Source organism: Cupressus sempervirens, chromosome 10 (genome assembly GCF_028749045.1).
Source record: "Cupressus sempervirens isolate cs-2001-9-10 chromosome 10, ASM2874904v1, whole genome shotgun sequence".
In the NCBI taxonomy this organism is placed as follows: domain Eukaryota; kingdom Viridiplantae; phylum Streptophyta; class Pinopsida; order Cupressales; family Cupressaceae; genus Cupressus; species Cupressus sempervirens.
Window position 1 is genome coordinate 575720939 of NC_143127.1, and position 22292 is coordinate 575743230.

The following is a 22292-nucleotide window of genomic DNA, read 5'->3' on the forward strand; positions in this document are numbered from 1 at the left end:
AATAGTCGAATTTTAACCTTCCAACTCTCTTTCTATTCTTTTATTCTTTCCTTGTTTGTAATCGATTTAATACTTGGAAATTTGAACCGACTATAATCTTTTCAACTCCTCTTTATTTAAATTCTTTCTTCCCTCTCTTTCATAATCGATTTATTATTTGGTAAATCGAAATGGCATATGTTACATAACCGGCGGAAGCTAAGAAGGCATGGCCTTCCTTTTATTTGAGTCATGAATAGAATCCGGCACTTTTCCATATTATTTTGTCTGCATTGCCTTAGCATCTGCATTACCATCAACCTTCCTTTACACATTGAACCTTGCTGTAATAACCTCTCTAGCATTCAAATCCACAAGAGTCGTGAGCCAAGGTTTCATTTATACTACAAACCTGAGCGTCCAATACAATAGCAAATTCTGTCGTAAGAACCCAACTTGGAGGGATCTGCATTTGGGATGCCTGCAATTAAAGGAGGACAGATTCCAAAGTTGGGTTGCAAGAATTTCATCATATCCAGTGATACATTTCAAGTCATGAATTATCCTTCCAAAGGTTTAAAATGCAATTCTATAGCAACCGGCTAGGAACAGTATCTTCCTTCTCATATTCATGTTATTTGACTTGCTGAACAAAACCTGAGATTTATGAAGAACTTTCTTCTTATTTTCAATATCATTTTAATGATTTCCATAACAGTTAGTTAGGCTCACAAGATTCTTTTCTTCCAGATTTATTTCAAAGTTGCAATATGAGTTTTTGTTGCATACTTCATGTCCTTTGTTATCAATCCTCATCTTTAGACTTTCATAATAAATTAGATACAACCCTTATGGAAGTGTTTTTCCCAAATGCAATAAAATCTGGAATGAATTATACTATCCAATGATATTTTTCAAGTAGTCTCAAGAACATAATCTTTCTAGTCACAATTGTGATAAGCATATTAAGCACCAAATCTATGCAACAAGATTCAATTTGATATATTGTTTGAATTTATAGATTGAACTACTTTAATTTAGCCTTGTTTATGGCAGGTGATAACCAAGAACCAAAGTATGGATTATTATGCCATTGGATATTAGAATCAATTCTAGAATCTGTAAAGAACATAATCATGTAACCACAGATAGTAAAATGTTAAATGCATGTAATCTTGTCGTATAATTGACAGAACCGATTGTTCTAAGAATTCCGAACACCTGGGACTCACCTAGCTATGTAGCCAAAGAAAAGCGTGAAGAGGTGAGAGAAAGGAATCTACAATAACATGAAAACAATATCAATTATGACATAACAATGTCTATCATTTTTAATATGAATTATTTAATAACTCATGCATGATCCTGTTATTGTAACTCTTGCTATCAAGTCTAGTGGTGTGTTTAAATATCAGGATGCTCAGTGGATGACAGATGATCCCTGTCTATTCCAGGTAGGGAGGAGCTTTCTCGTTAGAGATTGTGTGGGGAATAAGATTAGGTCAGAGGTTGGGTGGTTAAGCCCCTAACAATGTTTCACCTCTCCCAAAGTTGTCGAACATACAACAGACAAAGATAAGCTATACATTCAATTATTTGTCGGAAATAAGTAATATCACTTTTATGATGTATATGCAAAAAGACTAATTGAGTTATTTCATCGTTACAATTATTTTACACCTAGTTGCGAGAGATAAATTTATCTGATGGATTGTTAAATATAAGCATATCTTCTAATCTTGAGTTATTGCCACAGTTAAGCAATCGGAATGAAAGGAATGGTACAAAAGTATCTGGAAGCCCTAATTGTTTCAGTGGTACCTGAAGCCCTAATTGATGCAATGGTATCCGATACCCTAAATGATCCAATGGTAATCAATCCCTAATTGATGCAGTGGTATCTAATGCCCTAAATGAACCAGTGGTAAATGAAGCCCTAGGTGATATAGTGGTATTTGAAGCCCTAAATGATCCAATGCAAATCGATGCCCTAATTGATATAGTGGTATCTAATGCCCTAAATAAACTAGTGGTAAATGAAGCCCTAAGTAATACAATAGTATCTGAAGCCCTAAATGATCCAATAGAAATCGATGCCCTAATTGATCTAGTGGTATGTGATGCCCTAATTTTTAAATAGTGGTATTTGATGGTAATCATTATTTGATTTTAGTATAGCGGTATTGGATGATAGTTGTTTTATGATATTGTTATAGTGGTATTTCTAGACTAATCTAGGTGATTGCAGAAGCATCCCTACAATGATTTCTCAGTTCAAATTCCATGGTATGTGTTTTTTTTATTTCTATTGTAAATTCATTGATGGTGTTTTAAGTTCTTAGTTAAGAAATTTGGTTTAACTGATTTTAACAGTAAATCTCATTCACATGAACATGACCGATATAACTGTCTTCCTATGAAATGAACTAATAACTATATTTCATCGAATATGTTAGTTGTTAATTAAGACCCGAGAAAACGGGATGTTACAATGGCAACATCCTTGGTCCGGAGTTTCATCAAGCCGGCTTTGATAACAATTGCCCTTTTTCTATCGAGTGGCAACAAAAGGAAGGTATGTCTATCATTGCCAGATTTCAATCCAATTTGGTAAACACCAATTAATGGTTGAAAAATAAAGGCCTCAAAAGAGTAAATCCTAAGATGGGCTTGGATTGTGGATGTTTTGGTCCTTCTGGTAGGAAGTCACAACTAGAAATCACAGGGAAAGATGGTGCCTCATCTTCTGATGCTAAGGATTCCCTCAAATTCAAATTGAAGGGCGGAAAAAGAGCTAAATCTCAAATCTCTGAACCAATTCAAGAATCAGAAGAAGAATTGGAAACAGAATCTGATAAAGAAGATTCAAACGAAAAAGGGGAAATCATGATCATATCTCCTATAAAGCCTACACAAGCTTGTGCACTGCCTATACATGAAGAGCCTTTTCTACATGAAGTAGATGGCAATGTGGATTCATTCTCCACTATTTTTACTCCTTCCATTCCAGTCTCGGAGGTTAATACCATGGCTCTTCCTATTTCCTCTGCTGCTCCTCACATCCTTGCAGGTGAACAATATGAGTATTTAACAAATGTGTTCGAGAATTTTCCAACTCTTACAAGTGGTTAAGTTTCCCAACTTGATACATCTTCGACAGGGTTTGATCTTTTTATAACGGAGTCTTCTCAGCATGTTTCTATGTCTTCAGATATGCAGACTGAATCTTGTTCTGTTACAACGAAAATACAATCAGGATCAATGCCAATGGTCTCCACTATATCTGCTTCTACAGATAAAGGTTTAAGTCTGCCTAGATAGTTAAGCAAAATAACAATGAAGAGGAGAAAAGTCGTTCCTCCGAACAATCTCCCTATTAAGAAGACCAAATCCAAATCTTTGATAGACAAGATTGTTTCAAGGATTTTGGTTGATTTAGATAAAACCAAATTTGTTGAAGTTGTTGAGCCCCTAGTGGACAGACCTGTTGAGGAACTTATTCGTTCTGATTACAAGTTTACTAAAGTTGAAATCGGAAAGCAATCACATTTGAGTTGTTTGCAAGATGCTCAAGATGCTGGCTAATGTATCCAAAAGCAATCATGAGCTATGAGAAAAGAAAAATCAATTAAAACAGGAAGTCTCTCATCTGAACAAGGTCATTCAGAAACAATCTTCTCAGAGTGTTGTTGTTATGTCTCAAACATCTAAGGAGAGAAAGTTGATTGAAGCCGCCAAGTCTTGGATACAAGAAATCATTTTTGAAGGAGTTTGAGCCATCACGGAGACATTTTTTGTCCTTAAGCACGTCAAAGAGATGATTGAAATGGAGCAGAACTTAATTTCTTCTTTGACTCAAGAAGCAGATAACTTGAAGGAAACCCTCGATGATTGGGATAAAATGGTAAAATTTGATCTGAATGCCTTGGTCTCATGTGACCTTCTTCCATCATGTGAAATGTTCTTCAAATATCTAAGACTCATGGGTTATAAAGAGGAAACGTTGAGGAAACTGATCACAAAGTTGCAAGCGGCCTTTGGAGATTGTCAAGTAGTTGAATCAAGTGTTACTTGTGATTTGGAACAGATGGGATGTCATGTTATTGACGAATCTGGTAATCTCCCTGCAGTAGAAAGAGTAAACTTAGAATATACAATCAAGATCAATGCTGATGTAGATTCTGAAGACTTTGGTTCACACACAATGAACAAGTTTGTCTTCTATAAATCCTCGACAAAACACTTGTTGGATACTATGGCATCAAATTCCAAAGTTGTACAAATAGCAAATGCAAATGCATTAAGAGTAGAAGCCATATCGAAGACCAAGGAAATTGTTAATCTTCCCACAGTGCGCGACATCATTGTCAAATTCAAGGCACTAAGAAACAATCTTTAAGATTGTTGTTTTGTTTTTATTTCATATTAGTAGTTGTAAAGGATGCATTACATGAAAAAGTGTAATTACATGTAATGCAAGTTACATGTATGTCAAAGGATGTAATGCGAGTTGTATGTGCAGTTGTATGTAACCCTTTATTTTCTCCCGTAGTTAGACTAGGTCAAAGTTGATTGAATTGCTCCCACATTTTCCTCCACCTTTTTCTCAACTCCTGTGCCTATATAAAGGAGTGCCCCCTCATTGTAAAATCATCATTATCTTTATGCAAAAGAGCTCTGGAGAAATTGTGCTAGCAAAACTTTGTTTGTGTAGCACTATTTTGAGAGAAAGTGAATAGAAATGAGCATTTGAGACTCAACTTTGATTAAGTGAGATTGTTACTTGCATGAGTTATAAGCTTTTCCCATAATTCATTTACGTTATCTTTTATTCATATTATCTGGTGTTCTTGGTAATTGTATCTCATGAATTGAATAGAAAAGAGTTATGAAGCAATTGGAGGCAAAGCTTTGACCAGGAGCAATTGTAAAAGTGTATAGCTAGAAGCTTTGTCTGTAGCTTATATTTTCTTCTTAATTCGCAAAATAGTTAAGTTATTCTTACTTCTAAGCATCTTTGTGCCCTAATTGTAAAGCTTTTCCATATAGAAGTACGACTAGACTTAGAGCCAAACTGGTACATTTTCAGCTAGCCTTTGAGTTAGTGAAGGTTTATCGGTATCACTATTTCCAACTCTTGATAGAAGTATAGTTAGAGATTCACCCTACCCATTACTCACTCCACGAGTAAGTGGATTCTTTCTTGAAAGTTAAAAAGAAAGGATATTGGTAACACCCTTTTTACAAAATCTCTCGACTTCTTGCTTACTTTGAGTTGATCCAAAGAACGGTGAGAAGGGGGAGCCTTCCCGTTAAGGGATGAGAAACTTTGTCTCACACGCTGTGGCTGGTCATCATATTTTGCATCTAGATTTTTACCCAAAATTGTCGGTTGTAAAATATCCACCCAACATATTTAACTTTCCAAAAATCTGATAGCTGACTCAAAATTTCCCGTAAATATAATATTCAAAATGGTTGATCTTTATTTTTTTCCAACTCGTGCAAGATACAAAATACCCCAAAATCATCAATATCTTTGCTCTAAATTTATTCTTGATTACTCATCAATGTTCTTTATTAGAGGCAAATGTTTTAGAGTCTGCAAATAACTCTACTAATGGAATTTTATAGGTTGGTAGGAGAGTCGGCTCTGACACCACTAAAATATCCCTCAAAGGTATTTTCTCTAGATTTTTTTGACCAAATGATCCACATAAATTTTTACAATAACTGCATGCAACTGATTTCAATTAATCTGCCAAATTATTTTGAATGTTATGATATCAGACTATATTCAAAATGAAATACAAATTTTGCATTTTAAGTCTTCAAAATGGCAACAAGAAGATATCCAATCGTAGCCACATGACTTATAGTCAGAATGGATAGCCAAAAGTATGAATTTGAAGCACAAGTGAGACACCTGAGTGATATTTCCAATAGACAATGGATTTTTGTCCACTCCCTCCAAGCTCAAGGGTTTCCTTCCTCAAACCAGCTGAAAGCAAAAGCTCCCGAATTTTCCAAGACGAAATCATAAATCAAACAAAAAAGAAGTATTATCCAATGAGCTTTTCTATGTTCTTTAAAGAGCATCCCTATGATCCATTGTTTTCCACTTGCTTGCCTCTTCATTTCCTTAAATTTTTATCCCCTTCTAGTTCCCCTTTTTAAAATTAAAATAGCTTTGTTAATTTCTATTAAGCTCCAAATAAGTCATTTTAATTCTTTATGGAGTTGTCATTTAATTTCTACTGCCCCCAATAAGCGAACATTATAATAATGCTCCTCAACCACTAACCCAACACCCCTACAATTTATTATCTTGCACAACGTTTTGAGCACCCACTGCCATAATGGCTTGGAAAAGAATAATAGCTAAGTTGTTGGTTTGAATTCGGGTTCGCATGCGGGTTCAACATTTGGGTTCAAAATTTGTTGAATTATTTTTGGGGTGGTTTTGAATTCATTTTAGGTTCATCCATATAAAAACATGTATTTTTCTGAAAAAATATGTGTACAAATATGATGTGTATGTATATATGTACCAGTAAATAAGTGACAAACCACAATGCAAATAGCAAATCAACATAGAAAATATACCACCATATATTAATGGGTTAGTACAAATGATATGTTTTACTTTTCTGGCCTTTCTAGTGGTCTATTTCTTAGTCACAGGGTTCGCCGGATTTTGGTCATGAGGTTTGGAAGTCAGCGAACATTAAAAAATTCTGAAAAATTGTTGTTGTTTGCTAGTAAATTCATACGGATTCGATTTAGTTTTTTTTTTAAATCATATCTTGATAGTGTGGCCAAGCTTGATACTACCACAGACATGAAGATGTGTATCACACAGGTTTGGTTGTTGCTGAACTTGCTGCAGATTTAGATACAATAAAGGTCCCCAGTTCACAGAGCTACTGTTGCGATGTTGTTTCAGTCTTCAGATATGATTAAATCCCATGTTCACATAGCGCTCAACTTCCCAATCTCAACTTCAGCCACAGTTGCGATTGCCCAGACATGTTCAACTTCCCTCTATTTGAATTCCCTCTCGTAGCCGCACTATGTGAAGCAGTGATCATTTAATTACGAATAATTTTTAACCGACTCTTGGACGGATTAATCTCCCTATAGTTGTTTTTTAAATGATATTAACATCTTCAAATTTTGGTTTAGCAACGACTGACTTTTCATAATATAATTTCCTATTCTATATTAAAATGTAATACTTTAAAATGTTTAATTAAATATAAAATTATAATGTATTTATCAATTATATATTAATAAAGATTTTAAACATATTTAAATTACAATATTGTTCTATATAATATTTTTACAAATTAATTTTATATATGCGAATTTAATGTCGAATTCTTCGGATTTTTTGGCGGTGTCAAATTTTAACCGAATTTTATACTTTTTTGGATGGAATACAGATTATTCTTCAGAGGAATAAAAATGCTATAAATATGCAACTCTAATGGTGCAGGAGAGAAAGTAAAATGCTACAAACTGCTGAAAATTTTGATCTATGAAAAAAAATTCCATTAGTTAAAATTTAAACCTTAAACCTCCCTCAGGTAAAAACAAGGTTTAAAGAGAAAAGGTAAAGGATATATGAGCCAGTGTCTGTAATCTAGAAGACTATGTTACAAGCAATCAAATGGTAGTACTTGAATCAATAACAGCTTTGCCTGTATGAATCTAAGCGTAACCATATTCCATCACAGATAAATACTGGTTTTCATAACATAAATAACCAAATGGCTTGAATTAAATCAGTACATGAAGCAAAATGAACATCTACAAGATGCTCTACAAAATACGATCAGCTAACACTCATTATTGCAGATATGGAGAATTTCAATTAAGTTGACACTCCACTAACACTTAATATTGTAGCTATAACTATTTACTATATTAAATAAATGAAATATATCTAGAATGGCAACAGATTTTGTTTTAGCTGTTCATGTGTTGTGGCATAAATCCAGGTCTCTTTTGCTTGAGATTCGTAAAGGCGTTATATAAAGCCTTGCTAATCTTGAATAAGTGGTTGAATCCCTACAAAAGATATGGTCAATTAAAATTGAGAATATCTCGCAACCAGCTATTGAACAGTAAATCGGCATTGATTGTGTTTCTGTGTAAGATGGAAATATCTCTCACCAGAGTTAAATTATACAGTATATTTTAGCATAATATGGAGTTTTACACTTCGTTCCATCCGAAATAAGATAAATCTATTTTGTTTCACGGCTCTAAGCTTTGGTAATGAATAAATATAACCTCCTTTACTTCAAAACAGGATTCGGTTGCAGAATTCCTTGTATTTTTCATTAAGTTATTGCCCCAGATCTTCTTATTTATTCCTGTACTAACTGCATTTTTAACATACTTGCAAGATTTAATATGATAACTTATAATATCATTAAGAAAAATATTAATCACAATGGGAGACTAAATTTGAAGGCTTCACATCTAAACCAATAGAAAAGCATTTCAAAAAGACTACCCATTGTTTGACAAAGTAAAAACCAGAATATCAAAAACACAAGACGTTTACGACATACAAAGAATAAGGATTTTAGACAACCATAATGTACTATAAGTACAAAGTATCCAGCAGAGAATAAGATGCATCCTCTCACTAATCAAAGACTGTCTTCAACAATATAAAAACAACTGAATCCAACATGGACTAGGTATGGAAAACATAACCAATTTTCTATATATTTGACCTGCTTCTCCATTGAAAAACTGGAACAAGATTTTAAAACCACATTTGTAGATATAAATATAAATTTTAAATATGTTCCAAGCTGGTGAATCTAATAAAATTTGAACCCTACTAATTATTTGTGAGCTTTTAAGATGATTAAACTCACTTGAACATATGGAACACAAGAGAGACCGCCAGCTTCAGTTGTAAGGCTAAGACCATGCAGAGACCATATGTGAACAGAATCCTTAGTATTCCGTGCCATCATACACAATGACTGCACTGTCATAGGTATCAATACTGATAATGACATTCCCCCTGCACTGTAGTCAACCAAACCAATAGATAAATCTATAAAAGAACAAAAAAAAAAGTTCCTACAAAGAGATATATGTTAGAACTAAGTCAAATAAACACATTAGCTAGTTTCCATTTAGAATTTCGTAAGATACATTAAATCAATTAATTGTGACAGAATTTCCCAATTTAAAAGACAATTCAGAAAGGATAATATCAACAATATATATACAAATTCTATCCAAAAGAAATACAGCTCAATGCAGACAGCACAAATATCTGGATTACAGGTGCATGTGAACCAGAAGATAATTTTAATTGACAATTAATGTTATTGGAAAGTGCTATATTTGAACTGAATTATACAAGTTCAACAGCCACTTCTATTTTAGAATTCAATATCATGTTTTAAATTTCAAGTACGACTGTTAAAATATTAGTGAATTGCACCCTAAATTAGTACACCTCAATGAAAACTGCACTAATATCCCCATTACAAGTTCAACAGCCACTTTCAATTTAGAATTTGATATGATGTTTTAAATTACTCAATTAGAACAGAATTTCTTAATTGCTAACAGAAATCAGCAAGTATAATATTAGCAAAGTATAAGCAAATTGCACAATCAATTAGCAAAGCTCTATGAAAATTGACAATATCTTTAGTACAGGTACGACTGGGCCAAAGAAGAATTTAAATCTACAAAAAAAGGTTCCTTTAAAGTAATATGTTAAAACTGAACTAAACGTGCTCAAGAGACCCTTTCCATTTAGAATACACTATGCTGTTTTAAATGATCTAACTGTGCCAGGATTTTCCTCATTCAAATTACAATAATATTACTAATATATGTACAGATTGCATCTTGAATTAATACAGCCCAAGGCAGACTGCACTAATATCTCCATTACAAGTACAACTAACCCAAAAGATAACTTAAATCTACCAAAAACAGTTCCTAGAACATGACTTGGAACTGGACCAAACAACTTCAACAGCCACTTTCCATTTAAAATTTAATATGATGTTTTAGATTACTGAATTATAACAGAATTTCCTCATTGTTAACACAAATCAGCAAAGATAATAATAGTAAAATATAAGCAAATTGCACAATGAACTAGTACAGCTCAATGAATGCTATGATGTATATCTCCATTACAGGTACAACTCAACCAAAGCATAGTAAGATAGTTCCTTTAAAGTAATATGTTAAAACTGAAACAAAAGAGCTCAATAGCCAGCTATTTAGAATACACTGCACTGGTTTAAATACTTTAATTGTAACAGAATTTTCCTCATTCAAAATACAAATCAGCAAGCACAATGTTAACAATATATGGATAAATTACATCTTGAATTAATACAACTCAATGCAGATTGCACTAATATCTCCATGACGATTACAACCACAGATAAACTATACAGGTACAAGCACATATAAACTAACTACCATGCTATATGTGACATTGCTTATTTTGTTGTTTTGGAAAAAAAAAAAAAATCATTGTTGATTTCAACCAGTTAGTTATGTCAGTTACTCATTTTTGAAGTTTGTATGAATGAGTTATATCAGTTACTCATTTTTGAAGTTTGTATGAATGGAAATACTTGTCGATTGTTATGTTCAAGTGAAAAGGAAAAAAAAGTTAGTTAAATCATATACCATTGCAGTTAAATTGGTTATTTCCTATAATAAATAATTACAGTTAATCGATGTGGAAGTATGCTTTCACCATGCTAATTCTTCTTGCAGGTAACGCAGCGACTGGGAAAAACATTGGCAGAAAGGGAATTGGGTATTAGAGTGTCATCCTGCCACCAAAGTTAACAGGTATGAATCTAAACTACCATGGTCAGGGAAGGCAGGGTAGGTCATACTAAACACATGTCAAGCGACCACCATGAGCTAGCTAGGTCAACATGCATAATACGATATATAAACATTCACATATGCAGGTAAAGTGAATTAAAAACAAATGTTACCTTTGAGAAGTGAGTCAACTTCAAGTCCTTCCTTGTAATGTCAAACATGTTCCAGTATCATGCTACCATGGTACATACATACATCTGCACATGTTACACCCATATATATGTATGTATGCGTATATTCAAGTATGACATATGCATAAAAATACGTATATTTGGGAATATCATGTGTATGTCTGTATATGTGTGTGCAACATATACAAATATATGTAAATAAGATAGATACCATTATAGTGAGATATGGGGAATAATTTAATTCCACTTAATATCAATGAATTATTATAAAACCATCAGCTATATTCTTTTACTTATTATTTTTGGCCTTGCATTTTGAATCCAAGATTGTAACTCTTGTGCACCACCGTGTGACTTCTTTCCATGCCCGTAACTTCTCTTTTTCGGCTTATGTTCAAACGACCAAACCTCTTCATATAAGATAGGAGGATCACAACCATTCTGAGTTCGCATTCTGGGTGTCTACTCATGTATCTACCACACCGTATTGTGTAATAATCACCTTGTTACTAGTGATTGTAATCATCAAGAATTTTAGGAAGCATTCATTGGCATTGCGTTCCAGCTGACCGTGCTACAACTGATCGTGGTTGGAGCATTTGCAATATATTTCCAATGTCTCATACTCACTAGGTTGAATCTCCACTAATTGAAAATATTTTTATTGATATTACACTTGGTTCATGAAAGATATCGAGCCTGCATATGCTTGACTCAATACATGTTTAGTTTATGAAAGATATTAAGTTTGTATATACTGTGAATTTATACGTGTCTAGTTTCATGAAAGATATGGAGCCTACAAATGTTTTGGAGTTGATACATGCCAAGTTTCATGAAAGATTTTGCATAAACATGTTATATAATTGCATAACCACTCTCAGCTACTAAATCTAAATGGCCTGTGAGAGTCGAAGCATGTTGTATTAAATCATGGCTTGATAATAACTCTTCAAATAATGATTAGCCGAGAAAGCCACAAGTACAGGGGCATCAAAATCTATATGTCTCTAAGACTAGCAAGCTTATCTCTCGATAATCTGTCTTCCAGCTTATAAATCATATTTTAAATTAGAGAATAGCATCAAATTCACATGCAATAACCTCTCAAGGAATGGGAAACCTGTTTGTAAGTCCAACAATCTGTGAACACAATAAATATAAATGGTACATCGATAAATCATCAAGGACAGCCGAGTTGGGCTGAGACAAAAGATGTAAAACATGAAATCATGAATTGTGTGGGAATGTCCTACAAATTTTAAGAACTATGTCAATAAGAATAACCAAGAAGGAAACTAAGGTCATGTTTAGATAATATAACCTCGTCAACTCATGGTGGTCAATGATGGATATTTTGTTTGTCATTTGCAGTGGATGATCAGACACAAAGTGTCTGTGTAAATCCTTGACCAAGGTAGGTTTAGAGGCAATTGATGTTGTTGTGATCACTAGAGGTCAAAATAGCCACTGGTTGGATGCATAGACTGTTAGAAGGGAATTCAGGGTCTAGTCGGCTGAGTGGTTGACATTTCAACACTAGGATGTGATGGTGGCAGGGGATGTGATGGTGTTCCTGTGCTCTTTATTGCACAACGGTAGGGCCATTCTCAGTGGAATGTAGGAATTGTGAAATACTTTATGCACTAATGTGGTAATGGTAAAAGGAATGTAGGAACATACATATTGGGCTTAAAATGAATTCAATGACTATTGGATTCATCTTGAGTGGTGTTATTAACCCACATTGTAGTCTTCATGTCTTCGAGAAGTGGAGGTCTTGGGTCAATTTCAAACCTATTGTAATGTCTTGTATTGGGCATTAACAAGTAGATCTTTTTCTGCAACGACAACCCTAGCTTGTAAGAAGTCCTATGTGCTTGGGGTGTCCTAGTGACCAATCCCTAACTCCAAATGTTTGCGGCCTAGGCACCAACACTAGATTTGGACTACAAGCCCACACTGGATTTTAGTACCAAAATTGAGCACTGACAGTAATCTAAACTCTAGCGTTGACAAAATGGTTAGCGCCACCCTTGGGATTCATGACAAGGGACTAATTATCTCTTGGGGATTCTATAAGTCTAGTGGTTGTGTCTAGCATTAATAGATCAATCTGTTGGTGCGACATCAACCACACTTGTAACAAGTGGTATCAAAGCTTCGTCACAAGTTCGAACTGTTTGTGTAATGCTAAGGGGAGATTGTTAACAAAATGGTCAACACTCCCCTTAGGGTTCATAATAAGGGACTTGCCATCTCTTATGTATTCTCTAAGTCTAGTGGTTGTATCGGGCATTCACAAGTTGAACTTTTCGTGCAATGACAACCATACTTGTAGCATTTAGCACATGGGTGCCAATTTCCTTAGATTGTGTCATTTTTCCATTTCATCGCCAGTTAGTGTTTGTCTATTGTTTCTTGCAGAATCCCTAAATATGAAAAAGAAGCACATATGAATTTCAATTTCACCCACATTTAAGTGATTTGTGAATAACCAAACCTTATGGACCTGTGGCTTCCTTAACATTATACTTTTCTCAAGTTGAATGGCAAAGATATCAATATAATAATCTCTAAGGCACTAAAGAATCTTATAAGTCCAAAACACCTTGTCACTTTCCATTTCTCAATAAGAAAGGTTCAAACTGTTTCTGGGGTACAGGAAAGTCCAATGAAATACATAAAAAGAGCTCTTTCTTTCAAATGTCATCATTTATATTATATTTCCTCTATAATGCAAAAAGCCTTCTGAAGGGTCCTCCAACATGAGGCAGCATCACATTATCTTCTTTGAATGGAAAAGAGTGTTTACTCAGTGTCTCACAACAATGCAGGGAAAGAATTTGCAGCAGAAGCTGCTCAAAAGTTGGTGCTGATATCATGAATGACTGCAGCTTTGACAGAAGCTTTAGGAAGAAATGCACATGAAGGAACAAGAACATGAGAGCAGTCAGCATAGAGTAACATTTATGTGAAAGAGTGTAAGTTGGCAAAGACAATTGTGGAGATGTCATTAAGAAACAAGTACAAGCAAAACTAAATGTGTGTATCCAATAATTAACAACCCGCACACAAAAATATCCATTTGTGCATAAAAATTCTAGCCATCAGAAATATACTTATTTATAATATATTAAAATAGTATACAGAGCATAACATGGTTTCAAATGCAGAGAGCTATTATTAACCACAAATAAATATACCAACATTTATGTTTGTAAAAATGCTAAAAGCATACATCACTTTTGAAATGAAAAAATAAAATTTGGAAGGTTAATCATTTTCACATTAAGAATAATTATGTAACTCTAGGTGTTGGCCTTGGACTAGTGTTCCATTGGGACACGTCCTCACCGCTCCCCCAAAAATAGGAAAAAAAATTGCATCCTCTGTAAGGAGACATTTTGATACTTAGGTCCCGGGGGAGATGTTCCCATAATCACCACCAACTCTGTCAGAATGCCACTGGATCGCTATATCACACATGCCATTACATGCTAATTGTAACCTTTAACTTTATGAAAACTAGTTTTCCTTTAATGTGGCAGTCACAGAGACGTTATAGTGCAGATTTAGCTGTCAATTTGTATATCCCTCCTGCCCCTTACACTAGCACTTTGTTGCAGTCCCCTCCCTGTGCCCAAATTTAGGTCCTTGGGTCCCTCCCTCCCCAAAACCCATCCCCATTCCCCCATCAGAAAGCTCCATGAAGCTATGCTTTGGACACTCAAAATACAGAACAGTAAAAAAATCCCAGAGAAAACCATTCATTAGATAGAGTTGGCAGCAATTTATGCTGTGGAAGAATTCAATTGCCTACCCTTAAAATGATAGCAATTTTATCTTCTGAGCAGTATATTCCAATGCATTAAAAAAAAAATTAAAATTACAAAAAAAAAAGGAAAAGAAAAAGAAAAAACCATACAATCACCATGATGTGCATGTAAAAGTAAAAACTAATTATAACAAAATCATTTAACATCATTCTTGCAAATGTTTACATAAAATTATGTATCGTGCCTAGCTACTCTAGCATTTTTTAAGAATAGCAATAACATTCATTATTACCTTCGATGAATACATCCTAATGCAAGTGAAATAGATTCTTTGTAATTAGAATCAGTCGCGCTAGTAGCATCTGCAATAAGTGAACGTGTCTGGAAAACACAAACAGATGAGCCTTACATAAACAAAACTTATCTTTTACATATACACTCCCACGTATGAATAATCCAACGGGCATGTACAAAAGTGTGAACAGAAGTAAGAGAATTTATATTAAACAATCATCTGGGGAGCACAAATTTCAATGAAAAGCGGCATGCCAAATTTATTTTCAAGCCACTGAAATGTAAATTCTTATAACCAAAACAATTAAATTTATTTCCATCACCAACTGAAATATTGTTGAATTGTGAATAGCCTTGGCTTAAGCCACCAAAAGAAGAGGATGTTTTTTAAATGAACTTGTGAATTTTCGCATTGAATAATGGAAATAAAATTGAAAGCGTTTGTTTAGCTGATAGAATTCAGATGCTGAATTAGATTAAATTTACAGTAAAACTACAAATACCAGTCGTGCAGCAAAAATGTCATTTCCTACTCGAGCCAATAGACCAAGTCCCTCAGCGGCAGCTCTTCGCTGGGCAATACAAGCACTCTCCTCGGCTAGAACACCCTGATGATTTTCACCCAGCGATAATTTTAAAACTAACGAGCAAGAAGAAAAACCTAGTGGCAAGATTTGAAAGAGGATATCAACATGTTGACTACTTAGCCAAGATCTATACATGCCTGGAAGATAGACTGCAATCGTTGTAGAACTTCTGCCTCTGATTTCATACTACGTGACACCAATGATGCCTGCAGTGCATTTCAATCATTTAACTACAAACTTAATGAGATTGCTAGGTCCCTTTAACACCTAGTAGTTACTAGAAACCTATTACACAGTAAAACTAGATCAGGCAATATTAAAACGACAACTGCAAATTTTCCTATACACCAGATGTTTAAAGAGATTTTTCACCTTCAAACCAGCAAGAAGTCCCACACAAACATTTGTAATGTTTCCTATATGCCAAGCCTGCTTTTTACCAATTTTGATAGACTGCTCAATAGTATCAAGAAGCTGAAGTTTGCCAATTAAGCCCTGAAATGCAGTTTCCTTAGAGCAAGAGCTTCATTCCTTTCAGATCCAAACTTTGAAACAAAATGCTAAGTGAATTTGAGCTTCAATTGAAAATATTACCTGGGCAGCAAAGATAATTCCAAAGCACAAAAGCATGTGATCCACAAGAAGTCTACCCAAAGGCACGTGCTGCATGTTGAAAGCCCCATAATGATTTATATAAACTGTCAAGAGCTGAAACAATATGCTATCTAGGATAGTTTGTAACTTTGTACTGACAGTTAATTGCCAAAGTATGGAAGATTACATACAGGAACTAACAAAATGAGTTGAGTCAAAAGGAATTCAACTCAACAAAATGATATTATCAGATAGCTTTTCAATAAGTACAAAACTATTAATTGATTGCAAACCAAAAAGCCCTCTTTCAAAATGCAAAAAATTATGAAGCATTATTCATTGCATAACTAAGACCAATCAGAATCCCAATACGAACATATCCAACATCAGTCTTCAAATTCCAGGTTCTTTAAATAGATTCATTGCATATATGTATGTGCATCTGTGAGTACTTGTAATTTGATCAATAGCAAATGAAGTTGGAGTTTGAATCATAATCATTTACTTTGCATTTTGATGCATTTTTATTTATATATTCTGAAAATTACAAAATAATACATCTCAAAACACGAGAAAGTGTAAAACTTTCAAAGAAAAGACTTATTCTCAACCACAGTCAGGAGTGAGCCAGCAGGCCTCATTACAGGTACCTACAATGCGAATATGAGCCCTCAACAAACATTCATGGCCTCTCTAAACAATATTGCAACCCCCTAGAAAGATCAACGCTGTCCCCACAAGAACTATGGCAGCCAGGTAAATCAAACAAAGCTTCAGGGTAATACTGTGATCTGCACCAAACCACCAGCCGCTAATTTATAATTATCTCTCTGCATTAAAACTCTAAAACCCTCTCTCAAATCAGTCCCCATCTATGGCGCAATTATGGTCTCTGAATAAGACCATCACAAGCACAACTCGCTAGATAGTTTCACCATGTCAGTGCAACTCTGAGCAGAATTTACAATAGTTTCAAGTCAGAAAACTAGAAACCCTTGGCTCAAGAACAAATTCACAAATGCACAATAGATTTATTCATTTCTTCCTTGGAAGCTAATTCTAAACCTCCAAATACCAGTTGAGCTTCAACCTTCAAACTTACACCCCATATAACTTATCATATGAGTTAAGGTTGTAAGTTTGAAATATAATATTTTATTATATTTCCCTCTATTCCTTCTAACCCAAATCCACTTGTACCTTGAAGCTCACACTTGACACAGCTTTGAACTCCATATGCATTTTACATTATTATAATTCCCTCCAAAACATTGGAATTGCATTAATTTCATTAATTAAACATCAATGCACATATCACACTTTATAATAAGCTTTAAATTAATTATTAATTGTGATGTAATTAATAAGTATTAAACAAATAATAACTTTATTAATTCCTTGAATTATCAACTTTGAATCCTGATATATCCTACAAAAGTAAGACATTCTAATGCGCTCCCAAAAATAGTAGTGCAAAATTGACTTACTATAAATAGTCAATCACTATGCATACCATAAGTTTGGGGGGTCCTGTCAAAAATAGCTCTATCACTTGGCTTACTATAAATAGTAAGTACCAAACTGGAAAATCCTTCAATGTCACCACAACCACAAACCACAAATTGTCCAAGTGCCCTTCCAAAGATAGAAACTCTGAGTTACACAAAATGGACACTTGCAATAAATAGTAAGCGCATCGAAATGACTCAAACAAAAAGCATCCTTAAACAACCCTGACCTCTGGAGTGGGAATTGACATCTAACTCCGCAATTCGACACGCTGAAAAAGCACATTAGCCTATGAGGGTCACCAAATAGGCTAATCTTTTGAAAGATGACACTCACGAAAAAAAGAACATTATAGTCTGCCCTTCCTAAAATTGCTTGTCCCCAAGCAATCTTAGAAGTAAAAAACACATCAATCCACCTAGATCCCAAGGATAAACTGTGTAATGTCCTTGAATTTACCAACAAACTCTTGTAACATCATCACGAATCTAGTTGACAAAACCTACCAAACTGAAAAAATCTGACACTAAATGTTACAGGAGTGAACATCCCATGGGGAAGCAACTTGCAAGGCTAACAAAGCTTATTTCTCAAAACTACACAAAGTGAGCTAACAAACGTACTATCCAACATGTGCGCATCTAAAAGAGATCACACACAAGAGGGACAAAAGTAAAGCAATATGTGTTTAGCACCATGTACTCCCAATGCACTAGAATGATCCCAAACACTAAACAAAAGCCTACCAAGAAGAACATCCTCAAACTTAGGTTGTTGAACTCAAAACTCAACTTTGTTCTGCCCAAAGCGGTGAAGCTAATCAATGGTACGCATCCAAACTGCAGTGCTAGCCTTGTCATCACTCGGGTCCCAAAGCACTTCAAGTTTAAACTCACATTCATTCGTGCTATGGAGATATGTACATTTGAAACTGTCTAAATCACTACTATTATCTCCATCCTCTACACGACTTCTATGGATGTGCTAAATCTACACGTAATCTAAAATATCCCTAACCGATTATTTACAAATTCCTTTCCCAGATAGCATTCAGAACACATATATGTAAGGTTGCATAGTAAAAACCAATAATATAAATCCTAGAAAATATCCCCAATAGTTGTTTCCTCAAAACCAACATTCATAACTTATAACATAGGGAAATGTATTACAAAAGCAATAGAAAAAACAACTGATCCTCCAATAGATATAAATCCATTCTTTTCAAAATAATATTAAGGAATTCAAGCATATAGAATGCGTTGCAAACCACTAGCACAAAACCAATAAACTCTCATAAAAACTACTTAAAACAACATTATTGCATTATACAACAGCAATACAATAACCAGCTTCCAAAATCCAATCCTAAATATAGTTTTACAGTTAGATTGGAAAACTTAAGAGAAGAACCTCTAAGCACATGCGAGACACCTGATATGACGACTCCAATGACAATAGGTTTGCATCCATTGTCTGTCGGCACGAGGGGCTATGTCCTCATACTAGTTAAAAGCTGAAGCTTTCCAAACACTCTCGTAAGAGAGAATTGAAATCTGAAATAATAAATCAAGCAATCCCAAGAATGAGCCTCTTTCCCCTTTTAATACACAAACCAAGACTCTTGCATCTCTATTGGCTCCTTCAAAGTGATCTCATTTGCTTTGCATCCAGACTAACCATCAAATTGTTAGAGAGGGAAATGCTTTCCAACTTTGTACCTTGGGGGAGGTCGAGATGGAGTTCCAGTTCATCTTCTCTTGCCCTATTTACTATGATATCGGAGGGAGATTCCAATGCTTGTTTAGGGGAACTAGGTCTCTTTCCGTCTTTTTTAAAATACATTAAAAGTGGTGCCTTGTGCTTTATCTTCAAGAGGCTTTGAGACTTTGGGACCACTCCATTCAGCCCTAGCTCCCCTTGAGATCTCACACCAACCAGCTCATTACTTCTTTTTTCGAGATGGTTCAGCCAGCTTACCGTACCAAGTGTCATCTTGATTTCCCCCTTTTGGCCACTCTAGATCGATAACATTGTGTACAAAGTTCCTTCAATAGAGATCTTCATCTTCCCCTTCTCACAAAATTCTTCAACAACAGCATGGGGCTTCTTCTCGCCCTTGGACCTATCCTTCGGTCTTGGATTTCTTATGTCAGTTAGGACAAGTAGTGAGTTGTTCGCCTTTTTTATTGTAGTTGCTTTCTTCTTGTTGCTTTTCTTTCTTTTCTCGGATATTGTTTGGTGCCTTGTTGTAGGCTGGTCTTTTGACTTTTCAGCAATCCATTGGACCCTCTTTGTGGTCATGGGTTGGACATTAATAAACTTATCTTATCATATCTACACCACTCTCCTGGAGGCTTTTCTTTGTACCATTTTCAGCCCACTATAGGTAGACCTATGCTACCACATGTAATCTATTATATAAGGCTTATTATAATGATAAGGCTAGGGACTTAGAATCTATGTTGGTTCAGTCTCTTGTTTCTTTAGTTCCCTTGTCTATTGTTCCACCTTCTATGTCTACTTTTGCACAGCACCATGCATTATCTTTTTCTCTTTCCTTGTCAAGAGCTAAGGACAAGCCTTTTCCTTCAACTGGACTTCCTTTCCCTAATATTTTGCAACCTCAAGTAGTGTCTCCTATTCATTGGATTGTGCCTAACAAAACAAAGGGAAAGGTACCCATGTCGTCAAAGATGAAGCCCCATTTCTTTGATCTTCCCATTCTAGACATTCCTTTCTCTACATCGTATAGCAAGGGGAAGCCGCCACAATCGTTTCTTTAAAATTATCTCTTGCATGATTTTCACAAAAAAAGTCAACACAATTCCATTACAAAAAAAATCCATGATTTTCCTTTATCCTATCTGTTGATGTCAGTTTGATAATGTTGATGTCAGTTTTGTACCACTACATAACATATAGCAATTGAATACTTGACATGGAATGTCGAACACTCAATCCCTCTCTTGAAAAGTTAATACTCATGAAGACATGAGAAAAACTCCAATGTTCTTTACACCTATGAAAACTAACTCAGTTATCGATGTGATTTGTTGATAATCACGTAGGCGGCCTTACATTGTTCATTCAAGGATGACTTGGTTTTTGGATGATGGTGATGATTTTGGTATGAGTGCCAAATAATGTTGATGGTGGTGGTGATGGGGGTGGTATTTACCAATGATGCTTCTCCTTGCTTCCTTCCTCAAAGCTCCAAATACTAAACTACTCACTACTCTACTCCTATTCCTATGAATGGAAAGATTAGCAAATGGACGAGGATCGAATCTAATGAAAGCTAACTAGTGGCTCTACCTCCATAAATGCAGTGATTCAAGGGAAAAGGACTAGTTTACCACACAAGGCTTCTGAACAAGCCGCTAGGATGCTAGTGGTCTAGTTTATAGATCCCTATCAAACATCCACTAATATCACCGTGCAATTATCCATCTACTCTTGCTTAGCAACTTTATCAAAATGAAATCTACTTTGACAACTTCAAAGGAAATCTAATTATAACTATTTGGAAGTAGAAACCATGCAATAACACCAAATGTTCTTAATCACCATGCAAGTCACAACAATGATAAAGAGAGGCAATTTTAGTATTATCTTAGCAACAATTTTCTCTGACCCTTTACAAATGAGAGCAAATGGCCTTATATAGAGGCCAAAATTACAACCGACGATAGAGATAAAGAGGCAAAACCAACGATCCAGATTGGATCCTAGAAACCCTAATTAGGGTTGCCACCTCATCGACCAATGAGAAGATGCCACCTCAGCAATCGACCAATGAAAAAAAGGGAAAAATGACAACCAATGAGAAGGCACCAATATGGTAGCCAATCAGAATCAAACACCTATCCTAGCCAAGAAGGAGGAGAATTTGCCACTTGGGCTTACATCAAATGATCTTCTAATATAGTTTTACCCTTTTCTTTCATCTTTTTAGCCAAAGTGATGAACTTGGCTAGCTTGTCGTTGACTTCCTTCATTGGAGGGCAAGGTGTGTGTTGCATCCTGAGCTCAGTTGAATTCATCATGTTACTTGCTGCTTGCAATGTTTTCTCATAATCCTTCTCATATTCTATCGGATATCCGATAAATGCATTGAGGGAGACAAGGGTGCCCAAATGTTTCTTCTTGATGGCAACCATCCCCAACTCATCCAATCTCGACCAAATTCTTTCTCATTGATGTTCTCCTCTTTGATATCTTCAAAATCAAGCACAGCCCCAACATTAGTCATCATGGTTGAAATGGAAGTGTCAATGCCTGAACTATGTTGTGCAATCTCGTTCTATACCTTTTCAAGTATTCTCAATCTAATAGTCAAGGTAACAAACCAAGACTCCATTGTACTCAATCCTCCTTCATCTGTCAACTTGGCCCTTTCCAAATATTTCTCCGGTAGCTCAATGAATGCTTGTAGCCTGGGAATGGCTAAGTCCTTGACTGGAAGGAAATCCTTCCATTCACCTTCAAACATTCTAAATTTGTCTCTAATAGCC

General features: G+C 35.1%; 1 protein-coding gene across 8 annotated transcripts in view; it reads right to left on the reverse strand.

The window, feature by feature from the left end:
- SWEETIE (HEAT repeat-containing protein) overlaps positions 1–22292 on the reverse strand; it is a 314166-nt gene that overhangs the window by 102566 nt on the left and 189308 nt on the right. For 5 of the 8 annotated variants that reach the window (XM_089806947.1, XM_089806949.1, XM_089806948.1 and 2 more), the window contains exons 20-25: positions 16267–16335; positions 16045–16182; positions 15810–15878; positions 15589–15693; positions 15084–15172; positions 8877–9033 (exon numbers count right to left, since the gene is read on the reverse strand). In XM_089806947.1, coding sequence (XP_089663073.1) covers positions 8877–9033; positions 15084–15172; positions 15589–15693; positions 15810–15878; positions 16045–16182; positions 16267–16335 — 627 coding nt within the window. The remainder of the gene's footprint in view (positions 1–8876; positions 9034–15083; positions 15173–15588; positions 15694–15809; positions 15879–16044; positions 16183–16266; positions 16336–22292) is intronic. The other 3 variants (XM_089806951.1, XM_089806950.1, XM_089806952.1) reach the window with 1 other exon arrangement.